Source organism: Protomyctophum bolini (assembly GCF_963924005.1).
Source record: "Protomyctophum bolini genome assembly, chromosome: 10".
NCBI lineage: Eukaryota > Metazoa > Chordata > Actinopteri > Myctophiformes > Myctophidae > Protomyctophum > Protomyctophum bolini.
The window spans coordinates 17,446,040-17,468,954 of NC_137871.1; the positions used below are offsets into that span (position 1 = coordinate 17,446,040).

The 22,915-nt window shown below is 40.7% G+C and overlaps 4 protein-coding genes across 5 annotated transcripts in view; all 4 read right to left on the reverse strand.

Moving 5' to 3' along the window:
• Positions 1–21,951, reverse strand: part of LOC308322088 (protocadherin alpha-C2-like) — a 117,478-nt gene extending 95,527 nt beyond the window's left edge. Inside the window, exon 1 of one of the 2 annotated variants that reach the window (XM_080773285.1) lies at positions 19,474–21,951. In XM_080773285.1, the coding sequence (XP_080629411.1) occupies positions 19,474–21,849 (2,376 nt within the window). In that variant the 5' untranslated portion in view covers positions 21,850–21,951. Of the gene's footprint in view, positions 1–7,880; positions 10,299–19,473 lie in introns of those variants that run through there. The other variant, XM_080773286.1, reaches the window with a different exon arrangement.
• Positions 1–22,915, reverse strand: part of LOC308322188 (protocadherin beta-7-like) — a gene marked incomplete at both ends in the record, with an annotated part of 175,041 nt that overhangs the window by 105,543 nt on the left and 46,583 nt on the right. The gene's annotated exons all lie outside the window — the stretch shown is intronic.
• LOC308322879 (FAS-associated factor 1-like) lies at positions 688–2,106 on the reverse strand (the record flags this gene model as incomplete). Its single annotated transcript, XM_080774368.1, has 1 exon — positions 688–2,106. One exon carries the CDS (start codon positions 2,104–2,106, stop codon positions 688–690), a length of 1,419 nt encoding a protein of 472 aa, XP_080630494.1.
• Positions 10,484–17,458, reverse strand: LOC308322881 (protocadherin alpha-7-like; the record flags this gene model as incomplete). Its single annotated transcript, XM_080774370.1, has 4 exons — positions 10,484–10,519; positions 11,285–11,361; positions 15,139–17,064; positions 17,164–17,458. 4 exons carry the CDS (start codon positions 17,456–17,458, stop codon positions 10,484–10,486), a joined length of 2,334 nt encoding a protein of 777 aa, XP_080630496.1.

A 22,915-nucleotide genomic window follows, 5' to 3' on the forward strand; every position in this document is an offset into this window, starting at 1 on the left:
TTACTAACATTAGTAACATTAGTTACCGCGCCTGCGGCACACTGCCTGCATGCGCACAAGTAGGCCACAAGTTGGCACCTCGAGAAAGTGCATTCTAGTTATTATTACTAATATACTGTACAGCTGATGGACATTATATTACCTGTACCTATTAACAGGTTTGTTTGTTTGTTTGTACATTTGTCTGTTTGTGTTTTATTTTTTTGAGGGGCACTAGCCCCTCCTATATACAGGTTCAATGTTTGTTTTAAAATCACCATTGACAGTGAACATTACCATCAACTAGCGAGCTCAAGCCCACATTGTTTCTTCAGGAACAGTATTTTCTTAGTTTAATAATTTACATTTTTTTGCTTTTTGCAAATGCATTTCTCTGAGAAACACTGTACAACTCACAACGACCAGAAGTCATGCCATGCCCCACCATTCCTAGAAATCACACCAACAGGTAAGAAAAAACCTAATCTTAACCCTACCCAACACAACAGTGGTCCTCAGATTGAATCTTATCAGGATGGCGGTATAACAATCAGCTGAAAACCCCTATTTTGTGCAAAAAAAGCATGTTCCAAAAAAACAGCTTTGTGTTTGAACGTGGTCATGGGAGTAGAAGTGTGCTCGTGTAGTGTATTTTGGTCTCTGTCTGCATTGTGTGTGCACCTCATTTATAAACCACAAACTCTCTAGCTACTCTTTAGCTTCCAGGAACAGTGTCTCCTGAGGAAACAATTTGGCCTCCAGCAGAGTGGACCCTGGATCCAATTCGGTGATATTTCTACGGGGGTAGGTGGTGAGTAGTTTGAACTCCTGAAAGGGGTATCCCTTGGACGCCACAAAGTCAAAGAGGACCTGCAGCTTCCAACTGCCCAGGAAACGCCTTTCCAGGAACTCGCCTAGCGGCGTGCGGATACGTAGCTTGCTAATTGGTTCTCCTTGCTCCTCGATGGGCTCTGGCAATAGTGCATGTTCCAGTGACAAGCGGATGGCCTCCTTATTGTCCTCCTGCTCCTTTCTCTCCTGCCCCAGACGAACTTGCTCGGCCTCCTCTCTCTCCTGCTCTTCTCTCTTCTTACGATCTGCATCTAGAGACAGGCGGTATGCTTCATCTTGTTCTCTCTTCATCATCTCCCTCGCTTCACGATCATCCTCATCTTGTTGGTGTGCTGTGAGGACTTCCTTTGCTCCCATTAAGCTCATCATCAGCTCGTCCACTGACATGTTGCCCTGAATAACATTTAAAACTTCATTCGAGGTGCGCTTGCCCATAATTATGATAAGCAGGGGGAATTGGTCTGTCTTATACATCCGTATAGTCTGTGCCACAACATTACCAAAGTGTCTTGTGCACATGGTCAGTAGTCTTGCTTTATTGGATTCTTTTGTGAGGTCCCAGGCCCATGTTATAAAGTTCTGATTCAGATAAGAGACAATGGAATTGGCACACATCACCTGGGAGCAGTAGATGTTGCTTTGGACGCTGTCATCGTTGTGGAGGTAGATGGCCAGCAGTTTTCTGTCTCTATTTTTTCTGGAGAAGGCCTCTCGAGATGCTGACTCCAAAGACCCAATGTAGAATCTTGGATGGACCTCTCCATACCTTGTAAAGAATTCAGCAGTAAAGTGCAATAATGCTTCATCTTCATTTTCACTGTGATCTGGCATCATGGGTTTCTTTCGCAGTCTGAACATATCAGACTCATCCACCCTGAACACTGAAGGGTCGTCAAAGTCATCTCCCTCTCCCTCACTGTCAGTGCTGTTCACTGGAGCTGCACCTCCTCTAGCTGCCTCAGATGCCTCTGCATGTCTATGAGATCCGTACAGGGTGGAGTGGCTTGACTCTCTAGAGAAGTTATTTGGCAAGATCCCATTCGATTGGCTATGTTGTCCGTACAGGGTGGGCTGGCTTGCCTCTCTAGAGAAGTTATTTAGCAGGATCCCATTCTCCTGTGGTATCACACCGTTCATAGCTGCTGCTAAATCCCAGTTATTGAGTTCTAGCAGATTGATGGCCTCTGCAATGTTGTCTATTCCAGTGCAAGCCTGAAAGTCAGCCAAAATCATTTCTCTGTCCTTGTGGCCAGTGTGGCAGGTATTGGAGGCCATGGCAATTAATGGCTAAACCTTGTTCTTATTGTGCACCGTATGTAGATCTCACAGGTTTACAAAATCACAAATATAAAGTAAAATGTTCACTTCAGTTGGCTTCTAACACTTCTTTGGCGATAATAGTCTTCACAAATCCATCATTACACAGACATTAACACAGACAGAAGGACACTGATTGTATCCTCCTTTATATATTCAGTAGTGATGTCACTGTGTCACTGTGATGTCAGGAGCATTGCAATTGATTTATCTCCATACTCTTCTTACAATAAATGCACAAAATCTCTGTAAGTATACATACAGGATATGTCTGTGTACATCTGAAGTTCACGTATCTCGGAAACCATCCAACCGACTGGCTTCAAACGTGATGCGTGCGTTGCCACAGATGGGCCGACCAACGAAAGCCTGGCCTCGAGATAGGCGGTTGACCAGAACCGAAGATCCAACTGATACACCCATATTATGGAAATCTGGTTGTCCAGACCAGAACCACCGATCCCACTGCTATTTATTCAATTCAATTCAATTCAATTTTATTATAGTGTCAAATCACAACAAGTTGTCTCAAGTTGTCACTTTACAACCAACAAAGATCCACCCAGAGCAAGCAATATTGCGACAATGGTAACGAAAAATGGTCATGCAGATGGGACCAACTTATTTCAAACTCTGTATGCGCATAGGTGAGGACTCGAGGGAATATGCATGTGTGCGTGTCTTACCAACTATATCTCACGAACCGTCTGACTGATCGGACTTAAGGACCACTTTTCAGCTTCATTTAATTTTAAATGGTCCTCACTATATGTTCATTATTAATTATGATGGCTGTTGCATGAAGCCAGTGGCCATGACATGACATTACTATACTCACTCTTTTATAGATCTTACAGCTTTGTGTTATAGGGGTGACCTCGTCCCCGCTCTATTCTGTTGAGTTTGACCGGCATCTCCAGGCACTTTTTGCTTTCCTGATTTCATTATGAGGTCAAGTATTTTCATTGACTTTCATTATGCTTTCCTTTAATGTTTAATTTGACTTTGTGGGAAGTGAATTAAAAACATTCAACTTTGCCAATCTTCTTGTTTGGACGCCGTGACAATAGTATAATTTGCCTACTCACTCTGTGTCTCAGAGGAGGGCAGTTCAGAAACCTGTCTACCAGTGACATCATTATTATGATAACCTTTTGTTATCATAATTGTTTGTATTATGATTAATGCAAGAGCAATGACTTCTGTTTCTATGCTCTTGCATTATTAAAACTATATAATGATTAAAAACAATAAATCTTACCAAACCTGCCTACCGATGGTTTCACTGTACTGCTCACAGTCCTCATTTGAGACACAAACCAAATAGACAGAAATGGTGCCATCATATAATGAGCAATGACCAATGTTCAAAATGGGTAAAGTCATGGGCCTCCAAAACCTGGTGTATGGATCGTAGTGCCCATTGTTCCCTCTCAGAGACACTGTCCGGACATATTGTTCCCCAGTAACACCCCAGCAGACATGGCAAGAGTTCACAGTGGGTCTCCTACACCTTAATAAAATAAAATAAATTCCATTCCATTCCAATTCACGAAGAAAGTACACCCAAATCTTTGCAAAAAATAATTAAGTTAAAATGAAGAGAATACAAAGCTCTCCTGTGTCTATCTGAAATAAAAGCTCTGAGAAACCATATTAAAGACAGACCCTATGGCTATATGGGAGCCTCCAAAGTGAACACCAATGTGTCATCATCTGAACTCTGTCATCACATGGGAAGTTGATGTACAGAATCACAAAATACAACTGGCCAAATGACCTTGTCACATTACTGAAAACAGCTACTCATCAGAGATGTCGGTTACATCCAAAGCGAACTACACCTGCTACAAACAGAGAATATTGATGCAACTCAGAGCCACAAATTGCAGCAATTTCTATTCACTCACAGTGCTGTGACGTATTTGCAAAGAGGACTATAACTTCTTTTAAATAATGCATTTAAACGAGGCTGATCTATGCTGTGTTATATTCCAAGTGGTACATGTATTAAAAATCACACTCAGTCAATCAAATCATCACATTCCGTGCTGCAAACACACAAACACAAAGGACAGGAGAGACTCAAAAATACATAATAAGCATACTAAACATAAAGGGGAAATTTCAAGCAATCAAAATGAGTATTGATTGCTGAAAAATGAGTCACACAACACTTAATCCCCCGTAATGTGTATATTGTCTGGGAATACATACAATTCAGTAACATGGTGTGGTAAAATTTCAAGAGGACAGATATGAGTATTTCCACTTGATGCCATAACAATCAAGTGGCATTGTGTATTGTCAACTGGGAAATTAAATAAGCAACAACTTAGAGGCCTAAACACACTTATGTTCAAAATAAATTAACTTCATGAATGCAGTTCTTGGAAAAGAAAAAGAAGACAAATACATAGCAGATAGCTTGTATATATTTCATTTTCTTACCTTCTCTGTATTGGGTAATGTTTGAGTACAGCTAAACGTATCCCCTCCATTAATGCTGATCAGTTCAGCATCTACAGCTGGAAAAGGAGCAGGAAAAACAACTACGTCGCTCTTCAGTGTGTCTGAACTGAAACACACGTCATACTGCTGAGTAGATTTAGAGTAAGACCAGCTCCCATCAGGATGGGTGGTGATCATTGGGGCGCCATATCTACTGAAATTGCTGTCTGTCCTGTGGCATTTGACAGCTATCAAACTGACGAGGCTCAGTAAAAAGATCACTGACACTGATGCAATGGCGATCAGCAAATACATGTTTAAATCAGAGAAGCTCTCATCCTTCATCGGTACGTGTCTGAATTGTGTCTGGATGTCTCCTGTACTTTCCACCACCACTACATCAATAGACACAGAAGATGACAGGGAGGGTTCTCCGTTATCAGAAACCAACACCACTAATGGGTGAGTTTTCAGGTCATTGTCACTCATTCGTCTTTTAGTTCTTATTTCTCCAGTGCTGGTCCCAATTCTGAAAAGATTGTTGCCTTTGGGCTCGGCTATGTGGTAAGAAAGCAATGCGTTATAGCCAGAATCTGCGTCTACAGCCCTGATCTTTGCCACAAAGTATCCTGCCTCCGCAGAATAAGGAATGTTCTCACTGTTAACAGATCCGTGTTCAGAATAAGGAGGGAGAATCCCGGGACGGTTGTCATTCTCATCCAGGATAAAAACATTCACATTAACGTTGCTGCTCAGAGGAGGAACACCAGAGTCTGTGGCCTGAACTTTGAACTGAAACGTTTTTAGTTCCTCATAGTTGAAAGATTGCAAGCTGACTATATCACCTGTGCCTGAGTTTATGTTTACCATTGTAGAAAGTGGCAGAAAGTTACTATTACTGTCTGAAATTGAAAAGGTCAATTCACCATTTTGGTCAACATCAGCATCTACTGCAGACACGGTTTTAATAATTGCTCCTACTAGACTGTTCTCTTTCAAATAAACATTAATGGTTGGCTCTGAGAAAAGAGGTGCATTATCATTGACATCAGAAATGTATACGTTTACAATACTGATGCTGGAGAGTGGTGGCGTTCCGTCATCAGTAGCTACAATAGTGACATTGTAATAAGCAATACTCTCTCTGTCAATGGGACCATTAACTACCAATGAATAATAGTTTTTATAGTTGGTTTCTAATTTAAACGGGACATAATTTGTGATAATAGCTTTTACAAAACCATTCTTACCACCATCTTTGTCTAACACAGACACGAGAGCAATAGCAGTACCTAATTTTGCATCCTCCTTTACTGTGCTCAGTAGTGATGTCACTGTGATTTCAGGGGCATTGTCATTGACGTCTATCACCTCTACCAATATTTTACAGTGAGTAGACATCGGGGGCTGGCCTTTGTCACTAGCCTGTGCATGAATCTCAAAAGCAGCATTTTCTTCATAGTCGATTTTACCTTTGACTAAAATGGTACCCGTTTTAGTATTTATTTCAAATATGTCTAATATGTGATCTTGTCCTTTACTCCGAAAAGAGTATTCTATTTCACTATTTATACCCTCATCCGCATCTGTAGCGTTCAGAACAATCACTGTTTCTCCAGGTGCCAAATTCTCAGAAATTTGAATTTTGTACAACTGTCTGGTGAAAACAGGAGGGTTGTCATTATTATCTAAAACATTAACAATTACTTGTGATGTTCCCAACTTAGGCGGATTTCCTCCGTCTAATGCAGTCAACGTCAGTTTAATAACGGGCTGTTTCTCTCGATCTAATGCTTTCTGCAGCACCAACTCAGCAGATACACTGTCATCGCCTTTGTGTACTTCCAAAGAAAAATAATCATTTGGACTGAGCTTGTATGAATTAATACTGTTCCTGCCAACATCCAAATCTGATGCCTCTATTAGTCCAAATTTTGCTCCCGCCAAAGTGCTTTCTGCGATATTAAGAGACTGCAATCTCTCAGAGAAAACAGGTGAATTGTCATTCACATCTAATATGTTGATCTCTAAACGATAAAGCTTCAGCGGATCGTTTATTACAGCTTCTACGTTTACAGTGCATTTCAAAGCCTTCGCACACAGCTCCTCTCTGTCTATTCTCTCACTGACATATAGAACACCAGTTTTTAGATTAACTTCGAAATATTTTCTCTTTGATCCAGTAACAACTTGAAACATACGATTTTCCAAATCCTGCACATTGAGATTGAGATCCTTAGCGATATTTCCAACTGAAGTCCCCGGGGTTACTTCCTCAGAGATGGAATAGGACAGCTGTCCATACACATATTCCCAGTAACAACCCAGCAGCAAAAGCAAAATACAAGTCACTGAGCTCCTCCTAATCAGTAAAAACATAATGCATCCGTCGTGAATAAAGCATAGATCCAAAGTGAATAGAAATGGCTACACAGCATCAAATCAGATGCTTTCCACGCAGCACCAACACGCAACCGTTCTCGTCCTGCGTCTCATCGTAACAAAAGCACCGAGGAGGAACGTTAGGCTATAGACATTGGGTGGAGCTTTAAGTGAACACCAATAATGAAATGTCATGGTCTACACTGTCACCATGCGGATAGTTTCTATAACTACAATATATGTAGCTGACAAAATGTATTTCTGTCTGTCCTTATTGAAAACGGTTACGTTTCTATTCACAGATATGAACGAGAACACTCAGAAGTTACTCAAGTCAGAACAGTCCGTGTTAAATGCGTAATTTATTTCAGAACCACGGAGAGAAAGAACACCAACCCGGAATATTGATGCAACACTAAGGCTAAGCCGTAAATCACAGCAATATCACGTGGGCCTAATAATGCAGAACAGCGGACAAGTTGTGAATTAGACCTATAACTTGGAAATACTTTATTTAATAGAGACACAAACAAGCTTGTGGCAACACCAATTAATAGACAATAATGTGCCTACTAAATACATGGTGGTCAATTCAACTGAGTGATGCTTTAATTAGTCTCAAAATATTAGTTACGGCATTAGCAGCCCAAAGACAAATAGTATAAACATGAACATGTGCGCATGATCTTTGAATGCACCACAAGAAGGCGTATACTACAGATCCAGCACCATGGACAGTGGCGATATTCGGAGCAAAAGTGGGTGAAAGAAGTTAGGTAAATCCATATAGTGGCATTGTGCATTGTTTGGGCAATTGGATAAGTTATACTACACTTTAGTCAAATCCAGCCTTTTTTCCTTAAATAAATGCAAAGCAGATTTTAAAACATAAATCTTACCTTATCTGTATTGGGTAATGTTTGAGTGCAAAATGTATCCCCTCCATTAATACTGATCAGTTCCGCGTCTGCAGGTGGATAGGGTGCAGGGAAAACAACTACGTCGCTCTTCAGTGTGTCTGAACTGAAACACACGTCATACTGCTGAGTAGATTTAGAGTAAGACCAGCTCCCGTCAGGATGGGTGGTGATCATTGGGGCGCCGTACCTGGTGAAATCGCTGTCTGTCCTGTGGCATTTCACAGCTATTAAACTGATAAGGCTCAATAGAAAGATCACTGACACCGACACGATGCCGATCAGTAAATATAGGTTTAAATCAGAGAAGCTCTCCTCCTTTAACGGTACATGTCTGAATTGCGTCTGAATGTCTCCCGTGCTTTCAGCCACCACTACATCAATAGACACTGTAGCTGACAGGGAGGGTTCTCCGTTATCAGAAACCAACACCAACAACGGGTGAGTTTTCAGGTCATTGTCACTCATTCGCCTCTTAGTCCTGATTTCTCCGCTGCTGGTTCCAATTCTAAAGAGGTTATTTCCCTTTGGCTCACTGATGTGATAACTAAGCAGTGCATTGTAGCCAGAGTCTGCATCTACAGCTCTGATTTTGGCCACAAAGTATCCAGCTTCAGCAGAATAAGGAATGTTCTCACTGTTAACAGAGCCGTGTTCAGAATAGGGCGAGAGAATCCCGGGACTGTTGTCATTCTCATCCAGGATAAAAACATTCACAGTCACGTTGCTGCTGAGAGGAGGAACGCCAGAGTCTGTGGCCTGAACTTTAAACTGGAATGTATTTAACTCCTCATAATTAAACGACTGCAGGCTCACTATGTCTCCCGTTTCAGAGTTTATGTTTATCATTGTAGTCAGCGGTATTGTGTTACTGTTATGGTCTAGAAAGGAATAGCTCACATGGCCGTTTTCACTGACGTCAGCATCAACTGCTGACACGGTTTTAATAATTGCTCCTATTGGGCTGTTTTCCCTAATATATACATTAATGACTGGCTCTAAGAAGCGAGGCGGGTTGTCGTTGACATCAGAGACGTGGATAGTAATGAGGCTGGTACTAGAGAGAGGAGGTGACCCTTCATCAGTTGCTACTATTGTAACATTGTACTGAGAAAAGCTCTCTCTGTCAAGGTAGCCATCCACAACCAAAGAATAATAGTTTTTATAGTTTTCCTCCAATTTGAAAGGGCCTTCATTGATGATATCACATTTCACTTTTCCGTTTTTCCCACCATCGTTATCTAGCACGGAGACAAGAGCAATGGCCGTGCCTAATTTAGCGTCCTCTTTCACTGTGTTCAGTAACGACGTCACAGTGATCTCCGGGGCATTGTCATTGAGATCAACCACTTCGATCAGAACTTTACAGTGGGCAGCGACTGGGGGCTGCCCTTTGTCAGTAGCCTGGGCACGGATTTCAAAGGCAGAATTTCTTTCAAAGTCAATGTTACCTTTTACCGTAATGGCACCTGTGTGCGCATCAATGTTGAAAATTTCCAAAATATGGTCTTTCTCACTTTTACTAATGGAGAACACAACTTCACCATTCGTTCCCTCGTCTGCATCGCTTGCATTCAACGTTAGAATAGTGGTCCCAATTGGCACATTTTCATAAACTCTAGTTTTATACAGCGATGAACTGAAAACAGGGGCATTATCATTAATATCCAACACATTAACTAGGATTTCCGAATGACTTGATCTCGGTGGAGATCCCCCATCTACAGCAGTAAGGGTGAGTTTAATAACGGGCTCTTTCTCTCTGTCTAAAGCTTTCTGTAACACTAGCCCGACAGTCACACCTTTGTGCACATCTAAGGAAAAATGATCATTTGGACTAATCTTGTATGCATTGATGCCATTTTTCCCTACATCCACGTCAGATGCATCAATTAATGGGAATTTTACACCGGGTAATGTATTTTCAGGTACATCTATTGTTTGAGATGCTGCCCTAAAAGATGGAGCGTGGTCATTTACATCTAAGATTTGGACTTCTACTCGGTAAAGCTTTAAGGGGTTATTTATGACGGCCTCTATGCTGATTGTGCATGTGTTTTCATCTGCGCATAGATCCTCTCTGTCTATCCTCTCATTGACGTAGAGAACACCAGTCTTTAAATTTACCTCGAAATATTTTCTTTTTGATCCGGTAACAATCTGAAACATGCGAGACTCCAAATCCTGTACATTGATGTTTAGATCCTTAGCGATATTTCCAACAGAAGTCCCGGGCTTTAACTCCTCAGGCACGGAATAGGAGAGCTGTCCGAACACCGCTTGCCACTCCAGCAGCGCGAGCACTATATACGTAACAATAGAGCTCCTTCTCGGTAAAGACATATTCCATTGAACATGAACAAAACATAGATCCCTGTGTCCCCACGTATGCCAAAACAATCTAGACACAAACACTGAAACAACTGCAAATGGCTATAATGACGGATACTTTGTCCTGATATACTGTTCTCTCTTGTCCCAATGCTCTTTGTGGAAAAAGCCCTATATGAAACATCACCATCCTCTAAATCTAGGAGGGGCATCTAGTCTCGAAATAGATAATACAAATGCTATGGTCTACAGTGTCACCACGTGGTCATGGTTGGAATAACTGTCTGGGTCTACAGTTCAACAAGAAGGGATTGAAGTGCTCGAGATGAGTTTTCAGACCGTGGTGGAAACTGGGGAGTGAGTTTGCAGTCCTGACTGAAAGAGGTTATTTATTCAACCGTTTGGGAGCCAGGACAACACATTGTCGTATTAGGGAACAAATGAGCAGTGTAATTAATCGGCTGTAATGCAAATTGATAAGGAAGATAACACTATATACAAACAATTGATACTTAGTGTCCCCATTTCAATATAATACGTGTAGCACACAATGCAGCTTGATACTGAAAAGTAGGCCCTATAAAGGCTTTTAGTTAGAATTAAAAAAAAATAGACTTAAAGGCTTTTAGAATTAATACAATCTCCATTTCAGTCAGTCCTTCCCAATGGCTGTCAAACAATCATAAAGTAGAAATTTATTAGTTTAAAATAGTCCATATTTGTAGTTCATCATACACTTGGAATTGCTTTCAGCACCACGGACAGCGGCCAACCAAAGTCACTTTGGTTTGCCGCTGTCCGTGGTTCTGAAAGCACAAAGTGTTTAAATAAAATGAGTCAATTACCCAAACGGTACAGTATCACAATAGCAGCTTTGATTTAGTTTATGTCAATATATTTGAAGACAATCATCTTAATTTGTGGTTCAGGGCTATTTAAAAATAGCTGGGTTGGGTTGAGTTTAATTCTGTTGACAAAATGGAATGTTGAAACGTTTGCACCGAATTGTCATTAGGCCTATGTGTCGAAGGAAAATAATATCACATTGATCTTACCTTCTCCTTATTGGGTATGGGTAAAGTCTGAGTCCTGCTAAAGGTGTCGCTTCCATTTATACTGATTAGTTCCGCATCTACCGGAGCAAATGGACCCGGTGCAGGGAAAACCACTACGTCACTCTTCAGTGTGTCAGAGCTGAAACACACGTCATACTGCTGAGTAGATTTAGAGTAAGACCAGCTTCCGTCAGGGTGGGTGGTGATCATTGGGGGGCCATACCTGCTGAAATCGCTGTCTGTCCTGTGGCATTTGACAGCTATTAGACTGATGAGGCTCAGTAGAAAAATAACTGATACAGACGCGATGGCGATCAGTAAATACAGATTTAAATCAGAGAAGCTTTCGTCCTTTATCTGTACATTTCTGAACTGAGTCTGGATGTCTCCAGTACTTTCAACCACCACTACATCAATAGACACAGTAGCCGAGAGAGACGGTTCTCCGTTATCAGAAACCAACACCACCAAGGGGTGGGTTTTCAGGTCATTGTCACTCATTCGCCTCTTAGTCCTGATTTCCCCGGTGCTGGTTCCAATTCGAAAGAGGTTATTTCCCTTTGGTTCAGAAATGTGATAAGAAAGCAGAGCATTGTAACCAGAGTCTGCGTCTACAGCTCTGATCTTGGCCACAAAGTATCCAGCTTCAGCAGAATAAGGAATGTTCTCACTGTTAACAGAGCCGTGTTCAGAATAGGGCGAGAGAATCCCGGGACTGTTGTCATTCTCATCCAGGATAAAAACATTTACCGTCACATTGCTACTGAGAGGAGGAACACCAGAGTCTGTTGCCTGAACTTTAAAATGAAACGTTTTTAACTCCTCATAGTTGAAAGACTGGAGACTGGCTATATCTCCTGTTTCTGAATTGATGCTTACCAATGTTGGATGCGGAAATGTGTAACTGTTACTATCTAAAAATGAATATCTAACCTGGCCATTTTCACTAACATCTGCGTCAACTGCAGACACCGTTTTAACAACTGTCCCAACTGCACTGTTCTCTTTCACATAAACATGAATTACAGGTTCCAAAAAGTGTGGTGCGTTGTCATTTACGTCAGAAACCGTTATATAAATAATACTGGTGCTCGATAGAGGAGGGTCCCCCATGTCTGTAGCTCTAATAGTTATATTATACTGGGGGAAGTTCTCTCTGTCTAAAGGTCCGTCAACTACTAATGAATAATAATTCTTGTAATTTGTCTCCAATTTGAAGGGAATGCCCTCATTTATATTACAATTAACTTCGCCATTCTTGCCTCCATCTCTGTCATTAACTGAAACTAGTGCTATTGCGGTACCTATTTTAGCATCCTCTTTCACTGTGCTTTCCAATGACGTCACCGCTATCTCAGGAGCATTGTCATTGAGGTCCAACACTTCAACCAGCACTTTACAGTGAGTAGACATCGGGGGCTGACCTCTGTCACTAGCCTGTGCTCGAATCTCAAATGCAGGATGTTCCTCAAAGTCCAAGTTTCCCTTAACAGATAATACGCCTGTGTCTTGGTCAATTTCGAATATCTCCAGTATATGATCCTGCTCTCTTGTGTTAAGTGTGTAAGTGATCTCTCTATTAATGCCCTCGTCTTTGTCTGTAGCATTCAAAGTTAATAAGCTTGTCCCAACTGGAATGTTTTCATACACACGTGTCTTATACAATGATTGTGCGAACACTGGTGTGTTGTCATTAATGTCTAGAACATGGATTATAATCTCTGAACTGCCAGACTTCGGCGGAGAGCCACCGTCTATGGCTGTTAGCATAAGCCTGACCACAGGTTCTTTCTCTCGGTCCAAAGCTTTCTGCAGTACTAATTCTACGGACACACGCTCACCTGATTTAATAATTGCCAGGGAAAAGTGTTCAATGGAACTGAGTTTGTATGTGTTTATGCCATTTTTACCTACGTCTGCGTCGTAGGCTGAAAGCAGAGGAAATTTTACACCGGGCAATGTGCTCTCAGCAATGTCAATTGTTTGTGACTTTGCAATGAAAGACGGAAAATTATCATTAACATCTATAATATTGATTTCAATACGGTATAGTTTAAGAGGATCATTAATCACAGCCTCTACATTTACATTGCATTTTGGAGCCTTCGCACAGAGCTCCTCTCTGTCTATTCTGTCGTTGACGTAGAGAACACCAGTCTTTAAATTCACCTCGAAATATTTTTTCTTTGATCCAGTCACAATCCTAAACATGCGGGAGTCCAAGTCCTGTACATTAAGGCTTAGATCCTTTGCAATATTTCCAACTGAAGTCCCCGGATTTACTTCCTCCGAAACGGAGTAGGAGAGCTGTCCATACGCGGTTCCCCAGTAAAACTCCAACAGCAGAGGCACCAGATATGTCACAGCAGAACACCTTCTACTCGATAGAAACATAATTCCACCCGTTTCGAAAAAAATAATCGCATTCCAATATCCAGAATCACATCAAATCATACATACAAACAGCAAAATACAGGCTACGTATTTATGTTTACCGGTATCTTTTCCAAAGCTAAATAAAAAGACACCCAGACATTGTTCTCGTTTCTCTCCCGATTCTCTTTGTGAAAAGCCTTGACAAATAATATCATCCTCTCTCTCTACATTTGGGAGGGGCATCGACCGTTAAAGAACAACCTAAAATGCTATGGTCTACAGTGTCACCACGTGGGTATTTGGCAAAACTGCATTCAACTTCATGGGTCTACATGTCAATCATTATCATCGTATACCTAAAGGAAAAAAGATAGAACGCATGTATCACATGCAGAGTTGTATTTGATCACAATATCCTATCGGATGCAACAAAATGACCCGTTTATAGTATGTTGGTTGACAATCAAAGAGTAATGCAAAAAGCCCGAATTAAAAAAATGCCTAAACGTGCAAATTGATTCATTTGAAAAAGTAATTAACACAAACTACACCGCTTGCGTTATCGACGTGCACCGCACGCACGTAATCTCCATTCTCCCCAAGTTGTTCAACGTAGGCTATACAAAATCACACATACTGCCCGTCTAAAAACTTTCAAATACAGGCTTTTCAATTGTATGAAAACGTTTTCATGTACAAGCCATGGCTGTTTTTAAATTTCAGAACTTTTTAAACTGCATGGCATAAAGTATAGCGATTTATTACCTAATAAACTGCAGAGTTTGTGCAGCTATAATGACAAATAGATAACATGAGAGTAAAGATCAGAATATGGAGAGAAAGGAGCACAAACTGACTTTGTTATACGTTCAACACAATTAACAGAGCCAGAGGAAATCTAAGGAACAGTGCTCATCAGTCAGCTCGCTTTCAGCACCACGGATAGCGACAAAATACACACAAAGCCAGCCGATCTTGAACTGCATTTTTCAATAGGCTTAACATGACACTCTTATTTTCAATAAAGCAGGCAGCGAACTCATTGTTCTATGCTGCTTTAGGGGGCGAACACAGTCCCATAACATAAACCCAAAGCATCCCCATATCCCATAACACACAGGTCTTGTACAATAAGGTAATGTTAAGGGCTCATTAAGACAAACGATGCCTTTCGACATTTTCAATAGGCTACATAGGTATGCTGCTTGTAGTAGCCTAATTTAGGGATACTGTCCAAAAATGAGATTGCCATTGTCATGAGATGCAAGAAAAGCACAAAAAAACAAAACAATAGCCTACTACATATCGTAACATTCATTTTGATGTCAATATACAGCCTATGACTCAAACTAATTTCTAATGGAACATATATATATATTTTTTAAACTTGTGTGTTTGAGACTGAATACATATGTATCTTACCTTCTCTGTGTTTGGTAACGTATGCGTCCGGTTAAAAGTGTCGCATCCATTTATACTGATTAGTTCCGCATCTCCAGGTGGAAATGGGGTGGGAAACACCACTACGTCACTCTTCAGTGTGTCAGAGCTGAAACACACGTCATACTGCTGAGTAGATTTAGAGTAAGACCAGCTCCCGTCAGGATGGGTGGTGATCATTGGGGCGCCATACCTACTGAAATCGCTGTCTGTCCTGTGACATTTGACAGCTATTAAACTGATGAGGCTCAATAGAAATATCACTGACACTGATGCAATTGCAATCAGTAAATACAGATTTAAATCAGAGAAGTTCTCCTCTTTCGACGGCACATGTCTGAACTGAGTCTGAATGTCACCAGTATTTTCAACCACCACTACATCAATAGACACAGTGGCTGACATGGATGGTTCTCCGTTATCAGAAACCAACACCACCAACGGGTGAGTTTTCAGGTCATTGTCACTCATTCGCCTTTTAGTTCTGATTTCTCCGGTGCTGGTTCCAATTCGAAAGAGGTTGTTTCCCTTTGGCTCAGAAATGTGATAAGAAAGCAATGCATTGTAACCAGAGTCTGCATCTACAGCTCTGATCTTGGCCACAAAGTATCCAGCTTCAGCAGAATAAGGAATGTTCTCACTGTTAACAGATCCGTGTTCAGAATAGGGTGAGAGAATTCCGGGACTGTTGTCATTCTCATCCAGGATAAAAATGTTCACAGTCACGTTACTACTGAGCGGAGGAACACCAGAGTCTGTGGCCTGAACTTTAAACTGAAACGTTTTTAAGGATTCATAATTGAATGACTGCAGCCCTATAATATCTCCCGTCTCTGCGTTTATATTTACCATTGTAGAGAGGGGCAGCGAGTTACTCTTGCTGTCTAAAAATGCATAACTCACATGGCCGTTATCTTTTATGTCCGCATCTACTGCCGACACAGTTTTAAATATTGTTCCTACTGGTCCGTTTTCTTTTACATAAACATTAATCACTGGCTCTAAGAAGCGAGGCGCATTGTCATTTATATCAGAGACGTGTACAGTAATAAAACTGGTGCTGGACAATGGTGGATTACCTTCATCAGCAGCTAAAACTGAGACGTTATACTCAGATATACTCTCTCTGTCTAACGGTCCATTAACCACCAATGAATAATAGTTTTTATAATTTGTCTCCAATTTAAAGGGAACCTTATTTGTGATATGACATTTCACTTCACCGTTCTTGCCACCATCTTTATCGAGGATTGACACAAGTGCAATTGCGGTTCCTAGTTTAGCATCTTCGTTCACTGCGTTTAGTAATGAAGTCACCGTGATCTCAGGACTATTGTCATTGAGATCAACCACTTCTACCAGCACTTTGCAGTGAGCCGCCAGTGGAAGATGGCCTTTGTCACTGGCCTCGACACGTATCTCAAAAGCTTTTCTTTCTTCAAAGTCAAGCTTGCCTTTTACTGTAATTACACCGGTGTGAGGTTCAATTTCAAATAAATCTAGAACGTGGTCTTGGTCTTTACTTCTAAGATAATAATGTATTTCACCATTTAGGCCCTCATCTGCATCGATGGCATTCACCGTTATTATTGTTGTACCCCGTGGCGTGTTTTCAGGAATTTGAGCTTTATACAATAATTTAGTGAATATGGGAGGGTTATCATTACTGTCTAAAATATGAATAACAAGCTGTGAGGTGCCAGACTTTGGAGGACTACCTCCATCTACAGCAGTCAATGTTAGATTAATAATAGGCTGTTTTTCTCGGTCTAAAGCTTTCTGTAGCACTAACTCGACAGACGCACTGTCTCCTTCTTTATGCACAGCCAATGAAAAGTGTTCGTTTTGACTTAATTTGTACGTGTTGACTGCATTTTTCCCAACATCTGCGTCAGTTGCCTCAGACAATGAGAATTTCATTCCAGGCAATGTAGTCTCTGCAATGTCTAAATTTTGTGATTTGGCTGCAAATAAAGGAGCATTATCATTTATATCTAAAACGTCTACCTCAACACGATAAAGCTTTAAAGGGTTGTTTATAACGGCCTCTACACTTACTGTACATTTCAGTTCCTCTGCGCACAGTGCCTCTCTGTCTATTCTATTATTGACGTAGAGAACACCAGTCTTCAGATTTACATCGAAGTATTTTCTGTTTGATCCGGTAACAATCTGAAACATGCGGGAATCCAAATCCTGTACATTGAGGTTTAGATCCTTAGCGATATTCCCAACAGAAGTCCCCGAGTTTACCTCCTCAGAGACGGAGTATGAGAGCTGTCCGTACACCGCTTCCCACTCCAGCAGCACGAGCACAAAATATGTCAAAATATAGATCCTTCTCGTCGGTAAAGACATAATTCCATCCAACGTCAACCAAACATCGATTCCACTATATGCACACGTATCTGGAGTATTCCAGACTAACAACACATAGGCTATCTATGTGTTTTCTCAAATAAAAACAGAAAACTGTCCCTGTCACTGTTTTGTCGTCTGCTTCTCTTTGTGATAAGACTATATCATCATCCTCTGATTCTGTGTTTCTGGGAGGGGCATTGAGCATAAAGCAAGAGTCTCAAATGGTATGGTCTAGAGTGTCACCATGTGGTCATTTGAAATAACTGCGTTCAATGGTCTAATTCAATGCCAATTACTGCCCTGAACCAATTGTGCAATGCCTAGAATCAATCATTATGGACAGGAGGCATGCACACACACACACACACACACACACACACACACACACACACACACACACACACACACACACACACACACACACACACACACACACAGCCCCAATAAAGTATTGTGACGTGTTGCAACATGCTTTCAGCAATGGCGATGTCGAAATAAAAGAGTATAGAACACGAAAACTGAAACCGAACTGTGCTAAGGTTATACAATTGTGACTTATATGTTGCAAAATAAACAGAGCCAGAGGATTATGTCAATCATTAACAGTGTTTATACATTGGCTGGCATTCAGAACCATGGACAGCGGTCAATCTTGCAATGCATCACTGTGGCTGCAGATGTCACATGTATGGACAATGTTATCTGAAATTCATTTTTCAATGGGTCATGAATACAAAATGTCCTATAGTGTGTGTGTGTGTGTGTGTGTGTGTGTGTGTGTGTGTGTGTGTGTGTGTGTGTGTGTATATATATATATACATATATATATATATATATATATATATATATATATAGCAGTGGCGCCCATTTTCCTAGTCCACTCCATGCAATGATCCCATAGGCCTATAGATTCCTAAAAAATATGTATATGAATTGCTTTTGGCCTAAAATCAAGCCATCCAGATTCCTGGTGAATCATGGCTATAAAACCTTTGATTCTGTGGGGCAAAAACTAAAAGAAAAAATCTATTTGATATAGACTAATAAATACTTTGTTTAGCGGTTTGGCAAAGGTGTTATGGCCACGTTTCCCCAGGATCCTAGATGGCTTGATTCTAGGCTTAAATAAATATTTTTGGAAATCTCCATGGCCTATTTTTGAATGGAACCACAAAATAGCCGCCACTTATATGTTATATGTTACTTATATATTATAAGACTTTACATTTGTATCATCACTCCTGCACAAAACTGCTATTTTGTTTGACCAAACAAAAATGTTTGGTCAAACCGCATGTGACACCCATTGGAAAAGCATTGTGGCGGCCACTAAGAAAGTAAACGACCAAACGTGTTTGATACGTGTGTATAGGCCTCAGAAAACATTGAACACACATTGTTGTTTGGTTGTAAATAAAGGATATGTCGCCAATATTATTTGCTGCTGTTGTAAATAAAGGATATCTCGCCAATATTATTTGCTGCTGTGCATGTATATCATTGAATTCAACTTAATTTAACAAATGTGTTAAAGTGGAAGTAATCGCAAGTGTACATTTTAATTCCCACAAAGTTAATTTAAAACTCAGGATCTTATTTTAACTATATATTGAAGCTGTATGTCAGTATTTTGTTTACTCCAGCTGAAGTGTAGGCTATATATATATATATATAACTGAGGAGAGAATACACAAAATAGAACATGGAGAAAGAAACAGTGTGACTTTTATGTCTCACAATTAACAGAACCAGGGTATTAGTATGAAACCTAAAAAAAAAGGAAAATCAAACGTTTTAAGTGTTCATATACATGTATGCTTTCAGCACCATGGACAGCGGCCAATCTAAGAATGCATTACTGCTGACTATTACTATTTGTATGGCCTCAATATTACATGTTCTATAGATTCATACTCGTGTTTCTATTTTTGGAGAAATAAACAGTGTAGAAACCTTTCATTGTTACTATAAACCACTATTTTTAGAAAGACAATAAATAAGTTTGATCTTACCTTCTCTTTGTTCGGTAAAGTTTGAGTCCGGCTAAACGTGTCGTTTTCGTTTATACTGATTAATTCCGCATCTACAGGTGGATAGGGCGCAGGGAAAACCACTACGTCACTCTTCAGTGTGTCTGAGCTGAAACACACGTCATACTGCTGAGTAGATTTAGAGTAAGACCAGCTCCCGTCAGGATGGGTGGTGATCATTGGGGGGCCATACCTGCTGAAATCGCTGTCTGTCTTGTGGCATTTGACAGCTATTAGACTGATGAGACTCAGTAGAAAGATCACTGACACTGATGCAATAGCAACCAGTAAATACATATTTAAATCAGAAAAACTTTCCTCCGTTATGGGTACATGCCTGAATTGAGTCTGAATGTCTCCTGTATTTTCAACCACCACTACATCAATAGACACAGTAGCTGACAGTGAGGGTTCTCCGTTATCAGAAACCAACACAACTAAAGGATGAGTTTTCAGGTCATTGTCACTCATTCGCCTCTTAGTCCTGATTTCCCCGGTGCTGGTTCCGATTCGAAAGAAGTTATTTCCTTTTGGTTCAGTTATATGATAAGAAAGAAGTGCATTGTAACCAGAGTCTGCGTCTACAGCTCTGATCTTGGCCACAAAGTATCCAGCTTCAGCAGAATACGGAATGTTCTCACTGTTAACAGAGCCGTGTTCAGAATAGGGTGAGAGGATTCCGGGACTGTTGTCGTTCTCATCCAGGATAAAAACGTTCACGGTCACGTTGCTACTTAGTGGAGGAACACCAGAGTCTGTGGCCTGAACTTGAAACTGGAACGTTTTTAACTCCTCATAGTTGAAAGACTGCAGGCCGATGATATCTCCAGTTACTGTATTTATATTGATCATGGTAGACAGCGGTAAATAATTACTGCGAAAAAATGAATAGCTCACGTCGCCATTTTCACTGACGTCAGCATCAACTGCAGACACGGTTTTAATAATTGTTCCAACTGGCCCGTTTTCTTTTACATAAACATTTATCACTGGCTCTAAGAAGCGAGGTGCGTTGTCATTGACATCAGACACGTGTACCGTAATAACACTGGTACTAGACAGTGGTGGACTCCCTTCATCAGTAGCTAACACTGAGACATTATATTGAGATGCACTCTCTCTGTCTAGCGGTCCATCAACTATCAATGAGAAGTAGTTTTTATAATTTGTTTCCAATTTAAAGGGAACCTTATTGGTTATGTGACATTTAACGGCACCGTTCTTACCACCATCTTTATCGAGGATTGACACAAGTGCAAGTGCGGTTCCTGGTTTAGCATCTTCATTCACTGCGTTTACTAATGACGTCACGGTGATCTCAGGGCTATTGTCATTTAGGTCTAGCACTTCTACCAGCACCTTGCAGTGAGCCGCCATCGGGGGCTGGCCTCTGTCACTGGCCTCGACACGTATCTCAAATGCTGTTCTTTCTTCAAAGTCAAGTTTGCCTTTTACCGTAATTACCCCGGTGTGAGGTTCAATTTCAAATAAATCAAGAACGTGGTCTTGGTCTTTGCTTCTGAGAGAATATAGTATTTCACTGTTTAGACCCTCGTCTGCATCGATGGCATTGACAGTGATAATTGTTGAGCCAGGGGACGCGTTTTCGGGTATTTGAGTCTTATATAAAGATTTATTAAATATCGGTAAGTTGTCATTAATGTCTAAAACATGAACAACAAGCTGTGAGGTGCCAGACTTTGGAGGACTACCTCCATCTACAGCGGTCAGTGTTAGATTAACCACAGGCTGTTTTTCTCGGTCTAAAGCTTTCTGTAGCACTAACTCGACAGACGCACTATCTCCTTCTTTATGCACTGCCAAAGTGAAGTGTTCATTCTGATTTAATTTGTAGCTACTGACTCCATTCCTCCCCACATCGGCATCGGATGCCTCTGATAAAGCGAATTTTGCTCCTGGCAACGTATTCTCTGCAATGTCTAAATGTTGTGATTTGGCGGCGAACAATGGATAATTATCATTTGCATCTACAATATCTACATCAATGTGATAAAGCTTCAATGGATTATTTATCACGGCTTCCACACTGATAGTACATTTCAGTTTCACTGCGCATAGCGCCTCTCTGTCTATTCTTTCATTAACGTAGAGAATGCCAGTCTTTAGATTTACCTCGAAATATTTTGTCTTTGATCCAGTAACAATTTGAAACAGACGAGTGTCCAAATCCTGCACATTGAGGTTTAGATCCTTAGCGATATTCCCAACAGAAGTCCCCGGGTTTACCTCCTCAGAGACCGAGTAGGAGAGCTGTCCGGTCACTGTTTGCCAGTAGCACTTCAACAGCACGAGCACAAGATATATCCCAATAGAGCTCCTCATACTCCATAGAAACATAATTCCACAATTTCCCACAACATAGATCCAAGCTGAGAATTTCAAATCAAATAGGCACAGGGAAGATATTTCTCCATTTGAACCGTCTATAAAAATAGATATTATGACGATGTATTCATTTCCTCGCCTCTCGTCTCTTTGCAACAAAGACTGAAGAAATGTCCAACATCTATGAACGGGAGGGGCTTAGACATGCCAGATAGCAGCGCTCACATCTATGGAACAACACTGGCGCCATGTGGTTAAAAGGCTGATGCGCAAATATCATTTCAGCAACGTTTTATACAGCCTGAATGATTATTACACTTAGTTGGACAATTATGTGCATTCTTTCATAGGATATGCTGTTTTCTATCACTTAAACTTAAACCTACAGTCAACATATTGACTGTAGGCTATTTGTGCACGTCTAGGATTTCAGCACCAAGGTCAGCTCCCGAATACCAGAATTGATGAGCCGAGTAAATCTTGTTTGGATGTGCCACAACTTCCAAAACTGTATAGGGAAAATATGTTATATAAGTACAGGTGCATGGGTTGCATGTAATAGTGATTTTTGTAATAGTGATTTTCCTACTCATTTATTTGTGTCATCACAACAATTGTACGTGTTCATCCTGTATAACCGGAAAATGTATTTTCTGTTTATACTAAAGAGCTGGAGAGGTGATGAGAGCCCTAGTACAAACACTCATATAGTAAATACCAGAATATAGAGATTTTTAACAGTTATTTTAAGAAATATCATGGGATATGAATGTAAATGATTTTTCAGAGTGCCTACCCCCTCCCTATACGTTGTCTGTCTGTCTGTCTGTCTGTCTGTCTGAATTATGCATGCTGTAAGGAAAACCAGAGCATATAAAACTAAATAAATGAAGTCAGACTCAGTACATTCTATTCTCTATTCTATTCTCAACCGTTTTCTTTAATTTGTCTTATTCTCTGTTGTAATATAGGTAGAGGTAACACACTTTTTGCTCCCCTTATGGACAGAGGACAGCTTTTAGTGCTCACATCCCGTTTTCTATTTTTTCCCTGTTTGCCCAAATCTCTAAAGAGGCAG